Genomic DNA, 21392 nt, shown 5'->3' with positions numbered 1-21392 from the left:
TACCATTTGGGGGGAAGTAACACACTGTATCAGTAAAGAAAGCTAACAGACAGCATGGAAGAAGTCAGGCCAAAAAGAATCTACAGATGATACGTACTATGGGAATTTTGAAAGAACTAAAGTACAATATTAAGAAAAATAGTCCTTTTTCTAGTATGTTCCAAGTAATACTTTTTCATCTTTTCATCAAAAAACTGATGTCAATTTATACAACATATGCAGCTAGCATAATGACTTTTTTCCTAGTGTCAATAAAAGAGCAACAGGAAACATGACAGTTTTTCCTGTCTTTCATAGTCCACAAATTTAACATATGGCATTTCCTTTACAATTCTTTTAAAGCAGAACATAATTGCTAACACGTAATTGTAATTCAAAACTTTGTCTCTTCTGTGGCTTGGTATTCATGATGGCTTAATGATGGCTTAAGATTTTTAAGTGAACTGTTCCATATTATTTTATTTTGTAAGAAACTTCTAGAGAAAAACATGACTGAAACATAATAAATCTAAATGATGACTTTAAAAAGTAAGTTGTAAGCAGAAGACTCTTTAGCAACCGAATTACTGCTCACTGTGGAATATCTGAATGAGTTTAGGCACATAGCAAACGAAAAACATAAACCAAAAGACAAAAACTCTGTGGGGATTAAAATATACCAGCTATTGAACATGCTGTCCAAAAAGTTTCTTATAATATTAGAAACCACAAAAATAACTGATACAACTGAAAACTGTACATATCAATCATCATATACAATCATACACTCTGATATCTCTAACATAATGAAGTTGATTTATATTAAGAAATGTTTGACTTTACTTTAACATTACAATCAATTAGAAAATGAGTCCTTAAGAGATGAAAACAGTATTTACTAATAACACTATTCTAATATAGGAGAGAAATGCACTCTATTTACTAAACTATTCATATATATTCATATATAACCACTTGCTAAGTATTTTTCAGTACACAAGCCCTAGAACAAATCTTACAATACATTTCAGCTCCTTACCTAAATTACTTTTCTCTGTTGTTTACTTGGCCATAGTAGCTCTGTTGAATATATAGCTTTACATATTCCGTATGAATGCCACTCACAAACAGCTCTTAAAGTTTCTTTTTGTTTTGGAAGTAGGTACGTCATGTACCTACTTCATGAATCGTTTAGGAACTAGTAACATGTTAAGATTACATTTCATCAAAGTGTCTCATAATGTCATGATACTGTTTAGTTTCAGACAAATATAAAAATGCACATCTTACCCACATGCAGGCCTCAATCCTAACTTTTGAGATGATACTCCACAAAGAAATTGTTCCTTCAATGTTCTCTTTATCTGGACAAATAATCTGGTCAGGATAGGGTGGCTCAGGGAAATCAACAGAGTTGCATTCGTAAGCAGCTAATGTAACCGAAGCTATATGTGGACCCTGTAAATCAAACATAACTAATCAACACTGAATAGAACTACTGTTGAGAAAAAGAATTATCAATACCCATTGTATTTTAAAAATACATTAGTCACAACATAGCCAAGAAAAACTAGCTTTCAGAAATCAGTGTTCTGTCTAAATAGACATTTCAAAATGCAGATAACATCTCATAAAACCTTGCTCAGGATGTTGCCCAACTTCGATTTTATTTTTAAAGATTTATTCACTTTATTACAAAGTCAGATATACAGAGAGGAGGAGAGACAGAGAGGAGGATCTTCCATTCGATGATTCACTCCCCAAGTGAGCCGCAACGGCCGGTGCGCGGCGATCCGAAGCCAGGAACCAGGAACCTCTTCCGGGTCTCCCACACGGGTGCAGTGTCCCAATGCATTGGGCCGTCCTCAACTGCTTTCCCAGGCCACAAGCAGGGAGCTGGATGGGAAGTGGAGCTGCCGGGACTAGAACCGGCGCCCACATGGGATCCCGGGGCGTTCAAGGCGAGGACTTAAGCCGCTAGGCCATGCCGCCGGGCCCCCAACTTCGATTTTTTGAAAGAAGGTTCAGGGCCTGATGCGGTAGCTTAGTGGTTAGGATCCTCGCCTTGCTTGTGCCAGGATTCCACGTAGGCACCGGTTCATTTCCTAGGAACTCCACTTGTCAAGCAGCTCCCTGCCTGTGGCCTGAGAAAGCAGTCGAGGACAACCCAAAGCCTTGGGACCCTGTACCCACATGGGAGACCTGGAGGAAGCTTCTGGCTCCTGGATTCAGATCCAGCCACTGCAGCCACCTGGGGAGTGAATTACTGAATGGATGATCTTTCTGGCTCTATCTCTCCTCTCTCTGTGGATCTTTCTAATAAAAATAAATAAATCTTTTTTTTTTTGAAAAAAGTTAAGTAAGTTCAAAGTTCTTAGTGCTAAGATTTATACAAAGTAAGAGTCACCTTTGGGCTCAGAGTGATAGCCTCATGGCTAAAATCCTCACCTTGTGTGCGCTGGGATCCCATATGGGCACCAGTTTATATCCTGGTTGCTCCACCTCCCATCCAGCTCCCTGCTGTGGCCTATGAAAGCAGTAGAAGATGGTCTGAAGCCTTGGAACCCTGTGCTTGAGTGGGAGACCCAGAAACAGCTCCTGACTCTTAGCTTTGGATCAGCTCAGCTCTGGGCTGCTGTGGGCACTTAGGGAGTGAACCAGTGGAAGGAAACTTTTTCTCTCTGTATTGCCTACTCTTTGTGTATCTGTTTCTGATAAAAAATAAATAATAATAATTAAAAAAAAGTGGTACCCTTTTCAGATCTGTATTTCAATGATTTTGAGAAGTACAGTTAGGTAGATATCATCAATCACACACTGAACAGCTCCATCCCTCTACCCAAACCCAGCCTGGCAAACACTGATCGGGCTTTTCACTGGATTTTCATTTTTTCCACACTTGTTTTAGGTACAAGTTGAAAACGTCACTCTTCTGTCTTTATATAAAAACAGACGATGAAGCAAGTGTCTCACTTTATCTTTTTTGAATAAGATCCTAAAGGAAAAATTAATATTATGAAACTATTTAATACAGAATTTTACTTTAAATGTAGTTTTTCCTATGGAATATTCATGCTGCTTTGACCTTTCATTTGAAATATGAAAAATGAACATAATCATATAATGGAGATTGTGACTGAGTCTTGAGTATATTGGCTCCTAAATGCGCAAGATGAAATGCATGCCTGAGACAACCTGGGAGATTGTTAAAACTCTAACGCCTTGGGCCTGGGGCGGTAGCCTAGCAGCTAATGTCCTTGCCTTGCATGCTCCGGGATCCCATATGGGCTCTGGTTTTACTCCCAGTGGCCCTGCTTCCCATCCAGCTCCCTGCTTGTGGCCTGGGAAAGCAATCCAGGACAGCTCAAAGCCTTGGGACCCTGCACCCATGTGGGAGACCAGAGGAGGCTCTAGGCTCCCGGCTTTGGATTGGCTCAGCTCTGGCCATTACAGCCACTTGGGGAGTGAGTCAGCAGATGGAAGAGCTTTTTCTCTGTCTCTCCTCCTCTCTGTGTATCTGCCTTTCCAATTATTAAGAAATAAATCTTAAAAACAACACAAAACAAAAAAAAAAAAACCAAAAACAACCACAACTGAAAAGTCCTGGGTCTCCCAAGCCGAGGTTGACAAATGCCCTCTAGCATATGGGACATCACCTGTAATGGAGAAGTAATGTCTTATGTTTAGAATACAATTAAATCAACACACTCTCACAAATACAAATTTTGTTGCTAACTTGTCTTACTATTTTTGAAAATAAAGATATCATTAAAGATTTCTGTATCGATTTTTGTGTAAATCAAGCAGCCCCATTAAGTGATCTCTGTATGTAAGCCCTTTGGGGAGTGAACCAGCAGACGGAAGGTATCTCTCGCTCTCTCTCTCTCTCTCTCTAACTCAGCTTTTCAAATAGATAAGCCTTTAAGCAAACAAACAAGCACCTTGGGAATTCTATGTGATATCAAGATAATAAAATTAGTTGTTTCATATTAATATAAAGAGGAAAGATGTCATAAACTACACTTATATCTGGATACATAAGCCATTTTCAGTTGAAATCTGAAAAATGAAGTTCTACACTTGATACTGATTTAATTACAAAGTTTTTATCTGGACCAAAAAAAAAAAATCTGTTAATTAACCTTTTTCTTGGATTTTAATTCTTCAAATTATAAAAGTATTGGGCCCGACGGTGTGGCCTAGCGGCTAAAGTCCTTGCCTTGAAAGCCCCGGGATCCCATATGGAAGCCGGTTCTAATCCCGGCAGCTCCACTTCCCATCCAGCTCCCTGCTTGTGGCCTGGGAAAGCAGTCGAGGACGGCCCAATGCATTGGGACCCTGCACCCGCGTGGGAGACCCGGAAGAGGTTCCAGGTTCCCGGCTTCGGATCAGCGCGCATCAGCCCGTTGCGGCTCACTTGGGGAGTGAATCATCGGATGGAAGATCTTCCTCTCTGTCTCTCCTCCTCTGTGTATATCTGGCTGTAATAAAATGAATAAATCTTAAACAAAAATTATAAAAGTGTTGGACTTTAAAATTTCTGTTCTCTGGCTCTCCCTCTTTTTGTCTGTAACTCTACCTCTCAAATGAATGGGTGAATCTTTTTAAGAAACAATTACACACAATTTCGAAAGAATCTTTTGATTATGCAAGTTGCTCAAAAGCTATAGTTAAACATTATATCTACAATAATTGCATACTAAATGGGTAAAGGAATTTTCACAGTAACATGATTATTCTGTGACTCTACAAAAAGCAAAAAGAAGAAATTGAGGTTAAAGTTCCCAGTATTCAGAAAAACTGCTTAACTGGCAAAAAAAAAAAAATTCTCAGTGAACAATCACAGGTGGCTTTTAGAAGCAATCTTAAAAACAAGATGCAACTTTTGAGGTAATGTTAGAAAACACCAAAGAGACATAAAGTAACAATGGGTTAAAAGAAAGAAGAAAATTTTAAAATCTGTCCATGTTGTCCCTGTACGTGCTTTCTTAGGTTATTAGTCTCCAGCCAAACTCTAGAAATCAATTATAAATGACGTGTCCTGGATGCTCAAACAACAAGATTTCTGGACTATACAGCAAAACATTTTGATTTGAGAAATAAAAGAAAAAATTTGCCCCAGTAGATTAAATGTATTATCCAGTAAAATAAGACTTCACAGTTTTTTTTTTTTTACAGTGATTCTAAAGGGGAACTTTTCAACAATCTTGATTTTTTTACCCTAAAAAAAAAAAAGACCGTTCATTCAACTAAACTGATACTTTCCATAACCACACTAATAAGTCATCATTACTCAGGCTCAAAAGCAGATGTGATGGTTCCCAGACAAAATGAACATTAAGAACTGAGTTTCTGTCCTTGGTTCCTTCTCAAGAGGCTGTTTAGTCTACACCTTGACATTTAAGTTTAAACTGTATTGACTGATATGAAAGCTCCTAAGTTCTTTTCTACAGTTTAATGATGCCTAAACATAACCAATTTTGAACAAAAAAAAATTTTATTAAAAACCATCCAAAAAGCTAAACAATTTTGATTTTAAAACTTTCAATAGAAACACAGACTTAATCTTGTAAGTGTATTATGTTAAAATTACAAGTCCTCCTACAATGTATAAAAAAGAGCCACTTTTCTCCCCTATATTATAAAAAGAAGAACACAAATAATTATAATGGAATTAGAAAAGCCTAGCTGAAAAGCAGCACAAAATATTAAGTGAACATGTGCACTGAGCAGCATTTCTGACTCCAATGGCAGCATGACTAGGGGCCCTACCCAGCACCTTTTTTTTTCTTCTTTCCTTAGAGCAGGAAGTAATCTACATTGTAGTTCTACTACTACAACACTACAACTAAAAAGCTGGAAAATAATTTCTGGAAAAATTCTTTTCAGACATAACACAGGCAGTACCGGATTTCTGAGAGAAGGGAAAAAAATGAGGAGATCTGATGATGACTCTGGCTTTTTGTCTACAGACACATTCATTGTATTGGCCTATGAAAGACAGGAAGAAAGAAAAAGTAAAAGCAAAGAGAAAGAAAAAAAAAGAAGAAATAAAAAAAAAAACAAAGAAAATGAAAAATAAATGAAAGGAAAAGGAAAGAAAGGAAAAGGAAAGAAAGGGAAAAGGAAACAGAAGGGAAAGAAAAAAGATAATCATGGGTCCAAAAAATAAAAAGAGATTTTGAGTTTAAGCAGGCTAAGGGACTTGGAATTGGTCGGAGGAAATGAGCTACATAGAGAAAGAACTCTACAAGTCGGCAAAGGGTCAGCTTGAGACCTTGGCCTACGCAGCTATAACAAATGCTAAGTTGTCACTCCATGAAGCCAGGCAAATGCTAAGTAATGCTTTAACCCCCTCGCACCCCAAAATTGCTAGGCGTTTCAGTTCTTCAAGTTCACAAAGGACTGGAATCATCTGTGTTCAACCAGCTAGGGTGGAGAGACTGAGCATTCAAGGAAGAACCCAGAAAGATCATGACTCAGCAGTACTTAACCAGCCTTAGTGTAAAAGCTACTCTTCCTTGGCCTTAACAGCATGTAAAACAAGCCTTATTCAGATCAATATGATCCAGATAATTGGCTACCAAAATAAAACCCCCAAAATCAGTGCTTTTTAAGAAAAGGGAGATCCAAGATTAACCTCAACAGATAAAGAGGAATACAGAGTATCTTCTAGAGAAAAGTTGCAAAGGAAGGATTTTCCTTTTTCATTTTTGGGAATTTTACTACAGCCATTGCAAATCAACATGATACTTTTGGCTATGATACTTTTTGTAACATATATTTATCTGCCTTTGTCTCATCTCAGTGTCTTATATGCTTAGTTTCATGAACATTATTACACTGTATTTTGCAAAGCTTAATAATGGATCTTTTAAATTTTATTTATTTTTATTGGAAAGGCAGACAGAGAAGGAAAGACAGAGAGAAAAATCTTCCACCCATTGGTTCACTCTTGCAGGGGCCACAACAGCTGGAGCTAAGCTGACCCGAATCAGGAGCCTAAAGCCTCTTCCAGGTCTCCCATATGGATGCAGAGTCCCAAGGCTTTGGGCCATCTTCTACCGTTTTCCCAGACTATAGTGAGGGAGGTGGATGGAAGTAGAGCAGCTGGGCTATAAACTACCTCCATATGGGATCCTGGTGCTACCAAGGCATAGACTTTAGCCAGTAGGCTACCACGCCAGGCCCTAATGGATTTTTAAAAATACTTTTTTAGGGGGCCAGTGCCATGGTGTAGCTTGTTAGGCTTCCACCTGTGGTGCCAGCCATAGGGGTGGCAATTTGAGTTCTGGGTGCTTCATGTCTGATCCAGCTCCCTGCTTGTGACCTGGGGACATGGTAGAGAATTGTCTAACATCTTGGGATATTGCGCACACACACAGGAGACCTAGAAAATGTGTCTAGCTCTTGGTTTTGGATCAGTATAGATCTGGTGGCTTCTGTTATCTGGGGAATGAATCAGAGGATGGACGATCTATCTCACTGTATCTTTCCCTCTGTAATTATACCTTTCAAATAAATTTTAAGATATTTATTTAGGGGCCATTGTCGTGTCACAGCACTTTAAGGCACCACCTGTAGCTTTGGCAATCCCATATGGGTGCCAGCTCAAGTTCCAGCTGCTCTACTTCCACTCCAGCTCCCTGATAATGTACCTGAGAAAGCAGCAGATGATGGGCCAACTCCTTAGGCCCCTGCACCCATGTGGAACACCTGGAAGAAAATCCTGGCTTCTGCTTTTGGCCTGGCTCAGTCCTTGCCATAGCAGTCACTTGGGGAATAGGCCAGAAGATAGAAGATCTCTATCTTGTTCTCTCTTTAACTCTGCCTTTCAAACAAATAAACACATTGTTCAGACTTATTTTTATTTATTTGAAAAGCAGTTACACAAACACTGTGTGACACAGAAACCTTCCATCCACTGTATTCCCTAGATGGTCCAAAGCGTCACTGTAAAGCCAGGAACTTCTGGGTGAAGGAGAAAAGCACTTGGGACACCTTTCACTGCTTTCCCAGGCACCTTTATAAGGAGGCAAGGAGTGGATAACAAACAGAGCAACAGGCACTTGAAGTGGTACCCATATGGGAAGCCAGATTTGCAGGCAGTGGCTTAACCCGCTTGGTCACAATGGCAGCACCATAATGGAATCATTTTTATCTTATTCAGGTTAAAAGACACAATATTTGGCAAAAAAAAAAAAAAAAGAAGAAGAAGAAGAAGAAGAAAAAGTTTGTCTGCATGACAGCAAACTGTAGTAGAATCAAAGGATAAGTTTGAGTAACACAGATTTTCCATTGACTGATGTATGACTCAACTATTCAAATAAATGACTCTTTTTTTTTAAATTAAGATATACATCTACTATTGTTAGGAAACTGTAAAGCTGTTTCTTACTGAGACATCTTTCAAAAAATGAAAAATCTAAAATGGCCACTATCAATAAGGAGCTGAATTTAGCTGAAGTTCTTTCTCAATCAAGACGAAAGGATGTGAATGCACAGTAACAGAGCAGTGCATCTAGAAGTATCTCCAAGGAAGACGAGCAGACGGCAGTCAGGCAGCTCCCTCAGAACTGATAAAGCATGCCTTCAGACTAGGATTATCTGCACACTATCTGTAATGGCAATTCGTAGCTCCATCCATCACGTGTACACAGAAGTCAAGTGAGATAGCAAAGGCAAAATTTTCAATTGGCTTTGTCTGGAAAGTTTAGGGCAAAGGTAATAACATCAAGAATCCCGTGCTGATTCACTGGGAAGGCATTTGTTTGCCGTGCTCCTTCACTGAGGAACCAAAGGAGTCAGTGGTTAGCTGGAATGTGATTCATTAGGAATATCCGGGTAATAAATACAGGAACAGATGACAAATGCTGTCTGAAATCACTTGCAAAACCTTTTTTTTAATTTCAACTTATAGTGGACTATGCAAATCCTGGCTTCTGAAACATAGGAATCCTACTCAGTTTTAAATCACTGTTTTTCTCATCCGCTTCAGAAAACAATTTATTTAAGACTATGGCCTTAAATAAGGCTAGGGTGTACAACTACTCATTCCAAGTGGGCACTGAAAAGGTGACCATTTCTATGCTTTTTGTGAAAAATTTCTGAGTTATGCTGTCAGTTCCTCTCTGAACATTACACTATGCCACAAAGTAGAAAGCTTGGCATGAAAATGGGTTTTAGTTTTCTAAATCTGTTAGTATATTATTAGGTACCCTCAGACCTTTTTTTTAATTATTTATTATTTTTACTTCATTAATTACATTGTATTATGTGACACAGTTACATAGGTACTTGGGTTCTCCCCACCCCTCCCCAAACCCTCCCACCATGGTGGATTCCTCCACCTTGTTGCATAACCACAGCTCAAGTTCAGTTGAGATTCCCCCATTGCAAGCGTATACCAAACATAGAGTCCAGCATCTTATCGGCGCTTTCCTCAGACCTTTTTTGAAGCAACTTTTATGATCTCGATTTAATCAATGAGAGACCTCTTCCTCCTTTCTTTAAGCCTAACTTTTGATCATAACAGGGTAGACGTAAGTGTTCAGAAAAGAGACGCAACTGATGCATATTTATGGAGAGAGCTAAAAATTGTTAAATTGCTTGAAATTCATATCAAACAGAAGGGACTTACTAACTACATTTTCTTAGCTTTCATTTGAAGCATATATTAATAAATACTGTCTTAGAGGGACAGGAAGTTAGGCAGACTGCACATCCCCTCTGCTTGGTAAAAATCCTGTCTTATGTCCTAGAGAGCTTGGTTTCTTCTTTTGATGTGGTGATGTGCACAAGAGTGAATACAGTGAGTCACCCTTTTTGGGAGAGACAAGGAGAAGAGCTAGAATGCTCCCACCAAACAAAAGGCAAACAGATCTTCTCTAAGGGCCTGTCTTCTCACAAGCTCCCTGAGTCACTATATGTTTATAGCCACAGTCATTATATCTACAGAGAGCAGTATCAAAGTCATACTAGACACCAGTTTTTGGCAATTCTTTCACTTTTTCAAAACTGATAGAGACAAGTAAACAATGAAGCAGATAATCACAAATGAAGCAAAAAATGACAGTGAAGAAATTTGGTAACAATATTTTTAAAGAATCAGTGTACTCTATGGCATTAACAATTACTACAATATATTACTTTCAAACTATTGCACTGTTCAGTTTTAATCTGTATCTATGAAGGCTTCCCAAACATTTAATTTTAAACATTTAATAAATAGCCAAGAGTAGAAAAGAATCTGAAACACATATACCGAGGGAAAAACATCTTTAAGACAGCATACAATACTACAAAGAACTTCGTCATGAAAGCATATACAGAGGTATTCTTAAATAAGACAGTAATCAAGATTCCAGATATTTAAAAGGGACACTTTTATCACATCTTTTAGTGATGAAATAATTCCAAACTTCAAAGCAGAAGCAGACTTCTGAATCTCACACAGGGGCAAACACCTCAAAACTCTCTATTTAAATTTGTAAGAAAAGGTATTTTTTTTGTTGTTGTTTTTATTGGAAGGCCAAATTTTCAGAGAGGAAGAGAGACAGAGAGGAAGATCTTCTGCCTGCTGATTCACTCCCCAAGAGGTCACGATGGCTGGAGCTGCGCCAATCTGAAGCCAGGAGCTTCTTCTGGGTCTCCCACATGGGTGTAGGGTCCCAAGGCTTTGGGCCGTCCTCGACTGCTTTCCCAGGCCACAAGCAGGGAGCTGGATGGGAAGTGGGGCTTCTGGGATTAGAACCAGCACCCATATGGGATCCTGGTCGTGTGCAAGGCAAGGACTTTAACCAGTAGGCTACTGTACCAGGCCCGAAGTATTTTTACTAAAATGATCATATAAAACAAATGGCTCACAAGCTTCTAATAAAATCTGATTTAGTCTACACTGTAACTGAATAGTTCTAAATTTTTGTACTTCCAAACTGTTTTACAAAAGACAATTTTAATGTTTAGAATACACGAAAATCTCTGATTTTTATTTCCAAATATGAATAAATCAACCACTAAAATATATCCTAAAGACAGAAATTGGCTATTTAATAGCTGGGGGATTTTAAAACTTATACAATGACTGTTGATACTTTTCTATAATTCTTTGTCTAAAAGCTGGGCTTCTTTGAATGGAATGTGGGGTTTTTGTAGTTTTTCTTCAGGGAACTGCTCCACCTAGTGTTCAATACCGTACATATATCACATTCTACAGAACTAAATTGTAGCTAATAGACTCATTTCTCTTATTTAAAAAAAAGGACTTTATAAACCATTAAAGACATTTACAGTTAAAAAAAAAGTCTCTTAAATTATAATGCCATGTGATTTGGTAATTCACAATTTACACGTGCAAAAGGAGCAAGTCGGAGACCCAGTGTTCCTGCTACTATTGGAGAGTCAGATTTACAGAAAGGAGAGACAGAGAGAAAAATCTTCCATCTACTGGTTTACTCCCTAAGTGGCCACAATGGCCAGAGCTGAACTGTTCCAAAGTCAGGAGACAGGAACATCCTCCAGGTCTCCCACATGAGTTCAGGGTCCCAAGGCTTTCGGTGATCCTCAACAGCTTTCCTAGGCCACAAGCAGGGAGCTGGATGAGAAGTAGAGCAGACATGATACGAACTGGCACCCATATGGGATCCCGGTGCATGCAAGACGAGGACTTTAGCTACTATGCTACCATGCTCGGTCCAACTTCTCTTGTTTTTACAGATTTATATATAGCATATTTCTGTGTTAAAGGAAGATTATTAAAAAGTGGCTTCCTAGGTAACTATCATTTTTTGAAATTGTTAATAGTATATGACCTTTTAAAGAACTATTTTTTATTTCTTTGGAATACAGAATTAAAGAGCTAGAGGTACAGAGAGAGAGAGAGAGACAAAGAGAGAAACAGAGAAAGTCCTCCATCCAATGGCTCACTCCCCAAAGGGTTACAACTACTGGGGCTGAGCTAGGCCAAAGGCAAGAGGTAGGAGCTTCTTTCAGCTCTCCCATGTAGGTGCAGGGACACAAGTACTTGGGATATCCCCTGCTGCTTTCCCAGGAACATCAACAGGGAGTTGGATTGGAAGTGGAGCCACCAGGACTTGAATTGGAGCCCATACTGGATGCTGGTATCACAGGAGGCAGCTTTACCTGCTATGCCACAGCACTGGTCCCCTTCCTTGAGGATTTTCTGTATTATTCACACACATGCACAACCATATTCTCTTCCAAAGTATCACATTAAGATTAATATTTTTTGAACAGAGGACAACTCTTGTTTGGCAAATGGCTGAATCAAATATACAGTGTCATTTAAGCCCACAGCTCACTATGGCTTTTATGCACAGCAACAGCAGGCTTCCTGTATACTACTGTCATTCACCAATTTAGAGCATGAGTTAATAAATTATATTCTACAAGTCAAATCCAGCCAGCCATCTGCTTGGTTGGTTTGTCTGTCTGTTTTGAAACGCAGAGTTAGAGATGCAGAGAGGTCTTCTCTCCACTAGTTCAATTCCCAAATGGTCACAACAGCTGGAGTTGGGCCAGTTCAAAGCCAGGAGCCAGGAGCTTCTTCTGGGTCTCCCACGTGGTACAGGAGCCCAAGCATTTTGGCTGTCTTTGTTGTTTTTATGGGGCCATCCGCAGGGATGTGAATTGGAAATAGAACACCTGAGACTCTAACTCGTGCTAAAACAATATTTGGAAACTTAACCTGCCACACTATGATGTTGATCCTAAGTTGTTTGTTTTGTAAATAAAGTTTTATTGGGAAACAGCAACATAAATCACTTATTTATGTAGCTGCTTTATTACTACAGTGAGATACCTGAGTCACCGTACAGAGACTATATGAACACAAAGCCTAAATCTATTATCTGTACCTTTACAGACCAGGTGTGCTCTAGGCCTGTCTAACCTAGGCCTAGATGATCTAAATCTCATTAATATAAAATTTTGACTCAAGGAGGCTACACAAAGTTGCACACAGAAATCAACAGCATGTCAATAGCTATATTTGCTTTATCCAAACATTGGCTGTTTTTCTACTGTGGTTATAGTTTCTATTGCATAAGAGACAAAAATAGGAAGAGGCCAGCATTGTAGCATAGCAAGCAAAGTCACCTCTAGTCACACCAGTACCCCATGTCTCTACTCCAGTTCCAATCCAGCTCCCTGCTAGAGCCAGGAAAAGCAATGCAACATGACCCAAGCGCTCAGGTCTTTACCTCCACGAGAAATGAAAGAAGCTCCTGGCTCCTAGCTTTGATCTAGCCCAGTCCTGACTGATCTGAGCATTCTCTAACTCTGCCTTTCAAATAAATCAATCAGAGAGAGAGATAGAGAGAGAAACATACATTCTTAGATCACTCTTGGGTGTGCCACATGTTCTGAAGGGAAACCTGCTGCATGCTTGCTAAAACTAAGCTAAATGTATCAATGTATTTCCAAAGGAAGAATGCATAAAAGAGTTCTGAACTCCTGGTGGTCTTGCTAAGATCAGGTGTCTGTGGGCATTTGTGGAGTGAACCAATAGATGCAGCTCTTTTTTCTCTCTGTGGCTCTTTTACGTAGACAAAAACAACATTTAAAAAAAAATTATTAAACAAATGAAATCATCATCTAGAAGTATTTGATAGACAAAAATCTGCTCACAGTATAAACAAATAAAAACATGCCTGTAGAGGCTAGTGTTTGTGACGTACGTAGCCAGTTAAGCTGCCGCCTGTAACATGGGCATTTTATATGTGAAATGGTTCAGGACTCAGTTGCCCCACTTCTAATATAGCTCCCTCTCAGTGTGTCTGGGAGGGCAGCAGAGTATGGCTCAAATATTTGAGCCCCTCCAACAATGGTTTTGGTCTGACCCAGCCCTGGATGCTGCAGCCATCTGGGGAGCGAACCAGAGGATGAGCAGTACCATCAGTATCTCACCCTTCTCTCTCTGGAATCCTACTTTTCAAATCAACACAATGTTTTTAAAAACAAAACAAGCACATGGCTGCATAAGAAATAAAATCAGAAGCTTATAAATTCTAAGTTATTTTTCACTGGTTACTGGATAAAGATGGTGTTTCTTTCTTAAATATAATATGTTTTACTATAAAGACAAGCCAGAAGTCATAAGCATAATGGCATATTTTGAATAAATTCTTCTAAAAAAATCAGATTTAAATCACTCATCTAGCCTATTGTCTGTCAAATTTAGGTAATCTGAATATAAAGAGAAATTTTTCTTTAAAGACTTATTTATTCACAAGACAAAATGTCAGGATGTTAAGAGTGTCAGAACGAGGTATCATCCATGCACTGGTTCAATCACCAACTGGCCACAATAGCCTGCTTGCGTTGGGGTTAAGTCCAGAGCCAGGAATATCACACAGGTCTCTCATGTGGGTGGGAGAGACTAAAATATTGAGCCGTCATCTGCCGCTTCGCAGGCACATTAGCAGGGAGCTGGATGAGAAGCAGAGAAGCGGACTCCAAACATCACTCCAGCATACAATACAGGGATTCCAACTGGTGGATTAATACCCCACTTTGCCACAACATGAGCATCCAAAGAGTATAGTAAAATATTTATATGAGGGGAGGTAAAAAAATAATAAAATGCTTATATAGTGGAAACCAATTTTATCTTTTGAAAAAATACAAAGATGTAGTGATACTGAATATGAAACTATGATGTAAATTAACAAAAAGCTACACATAGATTAGGTCATTTAGCTAAACATAGATATGACAGTTACAAGTAACTCTTAGATGTCAGGGAACACTATCTGCCAAGAAAAGCAGCCGAGGATAGGCATTAGCCAATGGGTAGGACACCCATGTCTCACACTGAAGTGCTTGGGCTCTATCCCAGTACCCTGAGACAAGGCAGTGGTACCTCAAGTCGAGTTCTTCCCACCCACAGGGAAGACCAGGACTGAGTTTCAGGATCCTGGTTTTGGCTCCTGAGCCTTTTCAAAGCTTTTACTTTATGCCAATTTATTCAACATGTATTTACTTGGCACCAGTCACTCTTTGTAGTCATTTAAAATATTAAACTGAGTAGAGAAAAATCCTGGTTATCGAAGGTCTTACATATTAGAAATGGGACTCACCAATTCATCTTTTTTTTTTTTTTAAATATAATTACTTGAGAGGTAGGGGGAGGGTACCTAGTGGTTAAATTCTCACTTTGTAAACACCGGAATCCCATATTGGTGCTGGTTTGTGTTCCAGCTGCTCCACTTCCTATCTAGTTCCCTGCTTGTGCCCTGAGAAAGCAGTAAAGGACGGCTGAACACCTTAGGACCCTGTATCTGTGTGGGAGATGCAGAGGAGGCTTCTGGCTCCTGGATTTGAACTGGCTCAGCTCTGGCCATTGTGACCACTTAGGGAGTGAATCAGAGGATAGAAGGTCTTTGTCTCTGCTTCTCTCTGCAGCTCTGACTTTGCAAAAAAAATAAATAAATCCTTATTAAAAAAACATGATCTTTTAAAAAAGTACACTCATAATAATTTCATTAAACAGATATTCTGTGAATCTGTCTGTTGTGTACCACTGTTTTGGTCAAATTAACTTATCTCTTCATGTTATTAATTACTTACTTTTAAAAACATTTATTATATATTTTTATAAAAATTTATAAAATTTTTGTATTTTATATTTTATAAAAATATACTTTTATAAAGTGACCACAACAGCTGGTGCTGAGCCGATCCGAAGCCAGGAACCAGGAACCTCCCCCAGGTCTCCCACATGGGTGCAGAGTCCCAAGGCTTTGGGCCATCCTCAACTGCTTTCCCAGGCCACAAACAGGGAGCTGGATGGGAAGTAGAGCTGCCAGGATTAGAACTAGTGCCCATATGGGATCCCGGCACATTCAAGTCAAGGACTTTAGCCGCTAGGCCATCACGCCAGGCCTTATTGATTACTTTCAAAATGTTTAGTTATCAACTGGTAACATGATTTAAATCTGAGTTTCGGCATCCATGAAGGTTGATTGCATCTAGTTTATCCATTCTTCTGAAGAGTTTCGTTTATAGGGTTCCACCCACACCCCACAGGCGATGAAGGATGAGCCCGCCTGAGTTTCCTCTTTAACCTAGATATTGACCTTCTAATTATTCTACTCTCTTTTAACTCTATGATGCTTTTAAACATATATGACCATTCCTAGCATAACCTGCTGCTCCTCAACACCTGCTCCTGGGAAATGTTACCCATAAGTTGTTTAGAATAGCTAAAGCATGTGAATTGAAAATGACTGCTAGCTTTAAAAAACAAGAGTAATGGCAGTGGTGCTAATTACAAGAGCAATGATTGCACACTTTACAGTGCTTTAAAGTACATGTGCTTTTTTTAAAAAAGATTTATTTTATTTTATTACAAAGTCAGATATACAGAGAGGAGGAGAGACAGAGAGGAAGATCTTCTGTCTGATGATTCACTCCCCAAGTGACCACAACGGCGGGTGCATGCCGATCCGAAGCCGGGAACCAGGAACCTCTTCCGGGTCTCCCATGCAGGTGCAGTGTCCCAATGCATTGGGCCGTCCTCGACTGCTTTCCCAGGCCACAAGCAGGGAGCTGGATGGGAAGCAGGAGCTGCCGGGATTAGAACTGGCACCCATATGGGATCCCGGGGCATTTAAGGCGACGACTTTAGCTGCTAGGCCATGCCGCCGGGCCCCAGTACATGTGCTTTTTCATTTAATCCTTATCACAGCCTAATGGGATAGGTATAATTATTATTCCCATTTATAAATGTTTCCGTTTATTTACTTTGACTGGAAAGGCAGATGTATAGAGAGAAGGAGCAACAGAGAGAAAGATTCTATCCAGTGCTTTACTCCCATTTGGCCATAATGGGAGTGACCCAATCTGAACCCAGGAATCAGGAGATTCTTGTTTGTCTCCTATGTGGGGAGGGACTTGGGCCTTCTTTCACTGCTTTCTCAGGGTATTAGCAGGAAGCTGGATGGGAAGTGGAGCAGCTGGGGCATGAAACAATGCCCATGTGGGATCCTGGTGCTTGCAGGTTGTGCATTTAGACATTGCGCCATTGTGCCTCACCACTTTCCTTCCCAAAGTTTGGTAAAGAGATTTATTTATTTATTTTTTTTTTTGAAAGGCAGAGTTAGAGAATATTTTCCATCTTCTGTTGCATTCTCAAATTGCTTCAATTATCAGGATTTCCAGGAACATGGAACTTCAACTAGGTCTCCAGCATGCATTACAGGAGACAGAATACTTGAGCAATCCTTTATTGCTTTTCCAGGCACATCAGTAAGGAGCTGGATCAGAACTGGAGCAGCTGGACTCAAACTGGTGCTCCTGTAGAAGGTCGTGTCATACATGGCTTAACTGACTGTGTCACAATGCTGGCCCCATTAACTAAGCTTTAAAACTAAAGATACTTGGGGTCAGTGTTTGGTCTAGTAGTTAAGCTGCCACTTAGGGCACCTACATTCCACAACAAAATGTCTAGGTTTGATTCTTGGCTCCAGCGTCTGATTCCAAGTTCCTGCTAATGCAGACGCCACAGGAGGCCGTGGCGATGGCCCACACTTCTGAGTTTCCCACAACCAAATTGGAAATCTGAAAAGAAAACCTCATTACTAGCTTTTCTAACCCCGAATCATGGTCAGCCTCTGTGGAATGAAAACCTCAGATGGGAACGCTCTGCCTCTCAAATTTAGAAAACAAACAAACAAAAAAAGTTTTAAAAAATTGAAAATATCACACAACTAGCAATACTGCACTGGACATTCAAATCATCTATTGTTCTATTTCCTCCAAAGTTAAGAATGAAGGCTCCTGGCTTCAGATAAGCTCAGCTCTGGCTTCTGTGGCCACCTGGGGAGTGAACCAGTGGATGGAAGATCTCTGTCTCTCCTTTATTCTGTAAATCTGCCTTTCCAATGAAATATAAATAAATCTTAAAAAAAAAAAAAAGAGCTACAGAGAGAGAAAGAGAGGCAGAGATAAACAGATTTTCTATCTACTGGTTTACTCTTCAGATGGTGGCAATGGGCACTGGGCCAGGCTGAACCCAGGAAGTTCAGATAAGTCACCCACATGGTTTAAGAGGCCACAGGACTTGAACCATCTGCTGCTATATTCCTAGTCCATTAGCAGGGAGGTGGATAGGAAGGAGAGAAACCAGAAGTCAAACTGGTAGGTACATGCTATGCTGGTGCCATGTGGCAACTTTACGGGCAATGCCACAACACTAGCCCCCCAAAGTAAACATTTACATGTATTAAGTATCTTAGGTAGACATAAATATCAACAAATGATAGGACAGGTTTCCAAAAGATATTTGATGGTTTGGTTTTGTATTAAAGCTTCCTACACATGCATTTATCCAGAACATAACTAGCAAATATAATGCATTGAATGAATTAGTAACGCCACCTACTGGGAGGTGAAATATATAAACAGAAAAGATAACAAAAAAGTGGCTCAGATTATTCTTTTCAAAAAAAAATATTTATTTATTCATTTATTTATTTATTTGAAAGAGAAAGAGAGACAGCAAGAGAAATAAACAAAGATATTGATCTCATCTGTTTGTTCACAACCTGAATGCCTACAAAAAGTAAGCCTGGGCCAGACTGACGTCAGCAACCCAAAACTCAATCAGAGTATCCCATGAAAGCAAGGACTCAAGTAGCTTCCCAGCAGGTGCAATAGCAGGAAGCTGAAATGGGCAGTGGAGTCAGGACTCAAACCCTGGCAGCACAGTATGGGATACAGCCTACCCAATTAGCGTTTTAACTGCTAGGCCAAATACCCACCTCCTTGTGCACACAAATGTTGACAGCAGCTTTATTCATAATTACCAATTCTTGGGAGCAACTAAGGTGTATTTAGTGAGTAAAATAACAAACTATGGACATTCATCCATACAATGAATAGTATTCAGCGATTAAAAAAATATTAGGTCATCAGCCACATAGAAAAAATGTTAAATGTATGTTGTCAAGTCAGAGATTATCACAAAAGGACACATATTCTACAATTCCAACTAAGTAACATAATAAAAAAAAGAAAACTACAGAGAGTAAAAGGATCTGTTACTAGGGATTTAGATGTGGTGCAGGGGAGAGCAGGGGAGAAAAAATAGGTAAGCCGGGCACAGGGCAATTTCAGGATAATCTGTACACTTTAAAACGCTATACATGGAAAAAAATCAATAAAAATTGGGGCCAGTGTTACAGCTCAGTACACTAAGTCACCATTTGTGGTGCCACCATCCCAGGTGAGTTCAGTTCAAGTTAAAGCTGCTCAACTTGTGATCCAGCTTCCTGATAACACGTCAGGGAAAGCAGTACAAGATGGCTCAAGTTCTTGGACCTATTATATACATGGAAGATCATGGTAAAATTCCTGGCTCCTGGCCTCAGCTTGGTCCAGTCATAGCTGGTGCAGCATTTAGGGAATGAACCAGCAGATGGAAGACCTCTTCTATTATTTGAATTGAAAACTCTTCCTTTCAAATAATTAACAAAATCTTTTTAAAAACCAAAAAAACCCAAAACTGGAGCTTGTATTATGACAGGGACTGGTTCAAGTTCCACCTGCTTCATTTCAAATTTATCTCTCTGCTAATACATCTGGGAAAGCAACAGAGGAAGGCTCACGTCTTTGGGCCCCTGTACTCATATGGGAGACAGGGATAAAATTCCTGGCTCCCAGCTCTGGATTGGCCTGGCCCTTGCCATTGCAGCCATTTGGGGAACAAACCAGTGGAGATAGGATATCTGTAAATCTGCCTTTCAAATACAAACCAAAACACATAAAAACATAAATAAATATATGTTAAATATATGTAAATATTTTAAAAGACCTCAATAAAATGTACAACACAAAAGATGAAACCTAATATAAAATATGAGCTTCAGTTAATAATGTATCAATAATAGGTCCTCAATTGCAATTATTTACCATTAAAGAAGTCAAAAACAGGGATACTAGGGGTGAGCGGGTGCTGTAACTTATATGGGAACTCTGTGTCTTTTTGCTTAATTTCCCTATAAACCTAAAACATTTTAAAAACTTATGCCGATCAGGGCCTGCATTGTGACAAAGATGGTAAAGCCACTAGGCTACCTCACCAGGCACTAGTCCTAAATTCTTATGTAACTTAAAGAGGGCTGTCACTGTATTGCAAATAAATAAACAGTGATGATTTAGCTTAAAGGTTAAGAAACTGTGGCCACGGGCCTGGCGCGATGTGCTAGTGGTTAAATCCTCACCTTGTATCCACCAGCATCCCATATGGGCACTGGTTCGTGTCCCAGCTGCTCCACTTCCCATCCAGCTCCCTGCCTGTGGCCTGGGAAAACAGTAGAGGATGGCAGAAAGCCTTGGGACCCTGCATCCACATGGGAAACCCAGAGGAGGCTCCGGGCTCCTGGTTTCAGATCAGCTTAGCTCCAGCCATTGAGGTCAATCAGGGAGCAAATCACTGTAGAAAAGATCTTTCTGTGTATCCTTCTCTCAATAAATCTGGCTTTCCAATAAAAATAAATAAATCTTAAAACAAAAAAAAAGGGAAGAGGGCCCGGCGGCGTAGCCTAGCGGCTAAAGTCCTCGCCTTGAACGCCCCGGGATCCCATATGGGCACCGGTTCTAATCCTGGCAGCTCTGCTTCCCATTCAGCTCTCTGCTTGTGGCCTGGGAAAGCAGTCGAGGACGGCCCAAAACCTTGGGACCCTGTACCCGCATGGGAGACCCGGAGGAGGTTCCTGGTTCCCGGCTTTGGAAAGGCACAGAACCGGCCGTTGCGGTCACTTGGGGAGTGAATCATCGGATGGAAGATCTTCCTCTCTGTCTCTCCTCCTCCGTATATCTGACTTTGTAATAAAAATAAATAAATCTTTAAAAAAAAAAAAGGAAGAAACAAAATGTATTCACTTATGGAGAACTCAGGTTCAATTATTACTTCTGGTTCTTGATACCAACTTCCTGCTAATACAGAAGTAGGAAGGCAATGGTGGTGGCTCAATTAATTGGGTTCCAGCTACCCAAAGAGGGAACCTGGATGGAGTTCCTAACTCCAGTCCTGGCTTTCCCTCAGTTGTTGCAGATATGTTGGAGAAGCAGCAGGTAGGAGCTCTTTTCCTCTCTTTCAAATAAATAACTTCATATAAACATATTAAACATATAAGCATAATTATTTCACTTAAGAATATAGTTATAAGAGAGATAATGATATAAGTTGGTACCCTAGGATTTATGCCCATGTTTGAGCTAAAATCTAAAATTAAACATGGGCATAATTATAAAATTTTAAGTTTTAAACGTCTATGAACTTGCAGAAATTACACATTATAGATCATTCCCATTCTTCTTTAGCATCCTTCTGAATCAAGCAATTGGTTTTAATACTACATCTGTTCTAGAAATTACAGAATAGAGATTAC

General features: G+C 39.7%; 1 protein-coding gene across 3 annotated transcripts in view; it reads right to left on the bottom strand.

Annotated features, from left to right (window-relative positions):
* VMP1 (vacuole membrane protein 1) overlaps window positions 1-21392 on the bottom strand; it is a 115761-nt gene that overhangs the window by 57322 nt on the left and 37047 nt on the right. For all 3 annotated transcript variants that reach the window (XM_004590964.4, XM_058676600.1, XM_058676602.1), the window contains one exon: window positions 1270-1437. In XM_004590964.4, coding sequence (XP_004591021.1) covers window positions 1270-1437 — 168 coding nt within the window. The remainder of the gene's footprint in view (window positions 1-1269; window positions 1438-21392) is intronic.

The sequence above is a fragment of the Ochotona princeps genome, chromosome 17, assembly GCF_030435755.1.
Source record: "Ochotona princeps isolate mOchPri1 chromosome 17, mOchPri1.hap1, whole genome shotgun sequence".
Lineage (NCBI taxonomy): Eukaryota > Metazoa > Chordata > Mammalia > Lagomorpha > Ochotonidae > Ochotona > Ochotona princeps.
The sequence above is the reverse complement of the archived record's forward strand: the minus strand, read 5'-3'. Positions and strand labels throughout refer to the sequence as shown.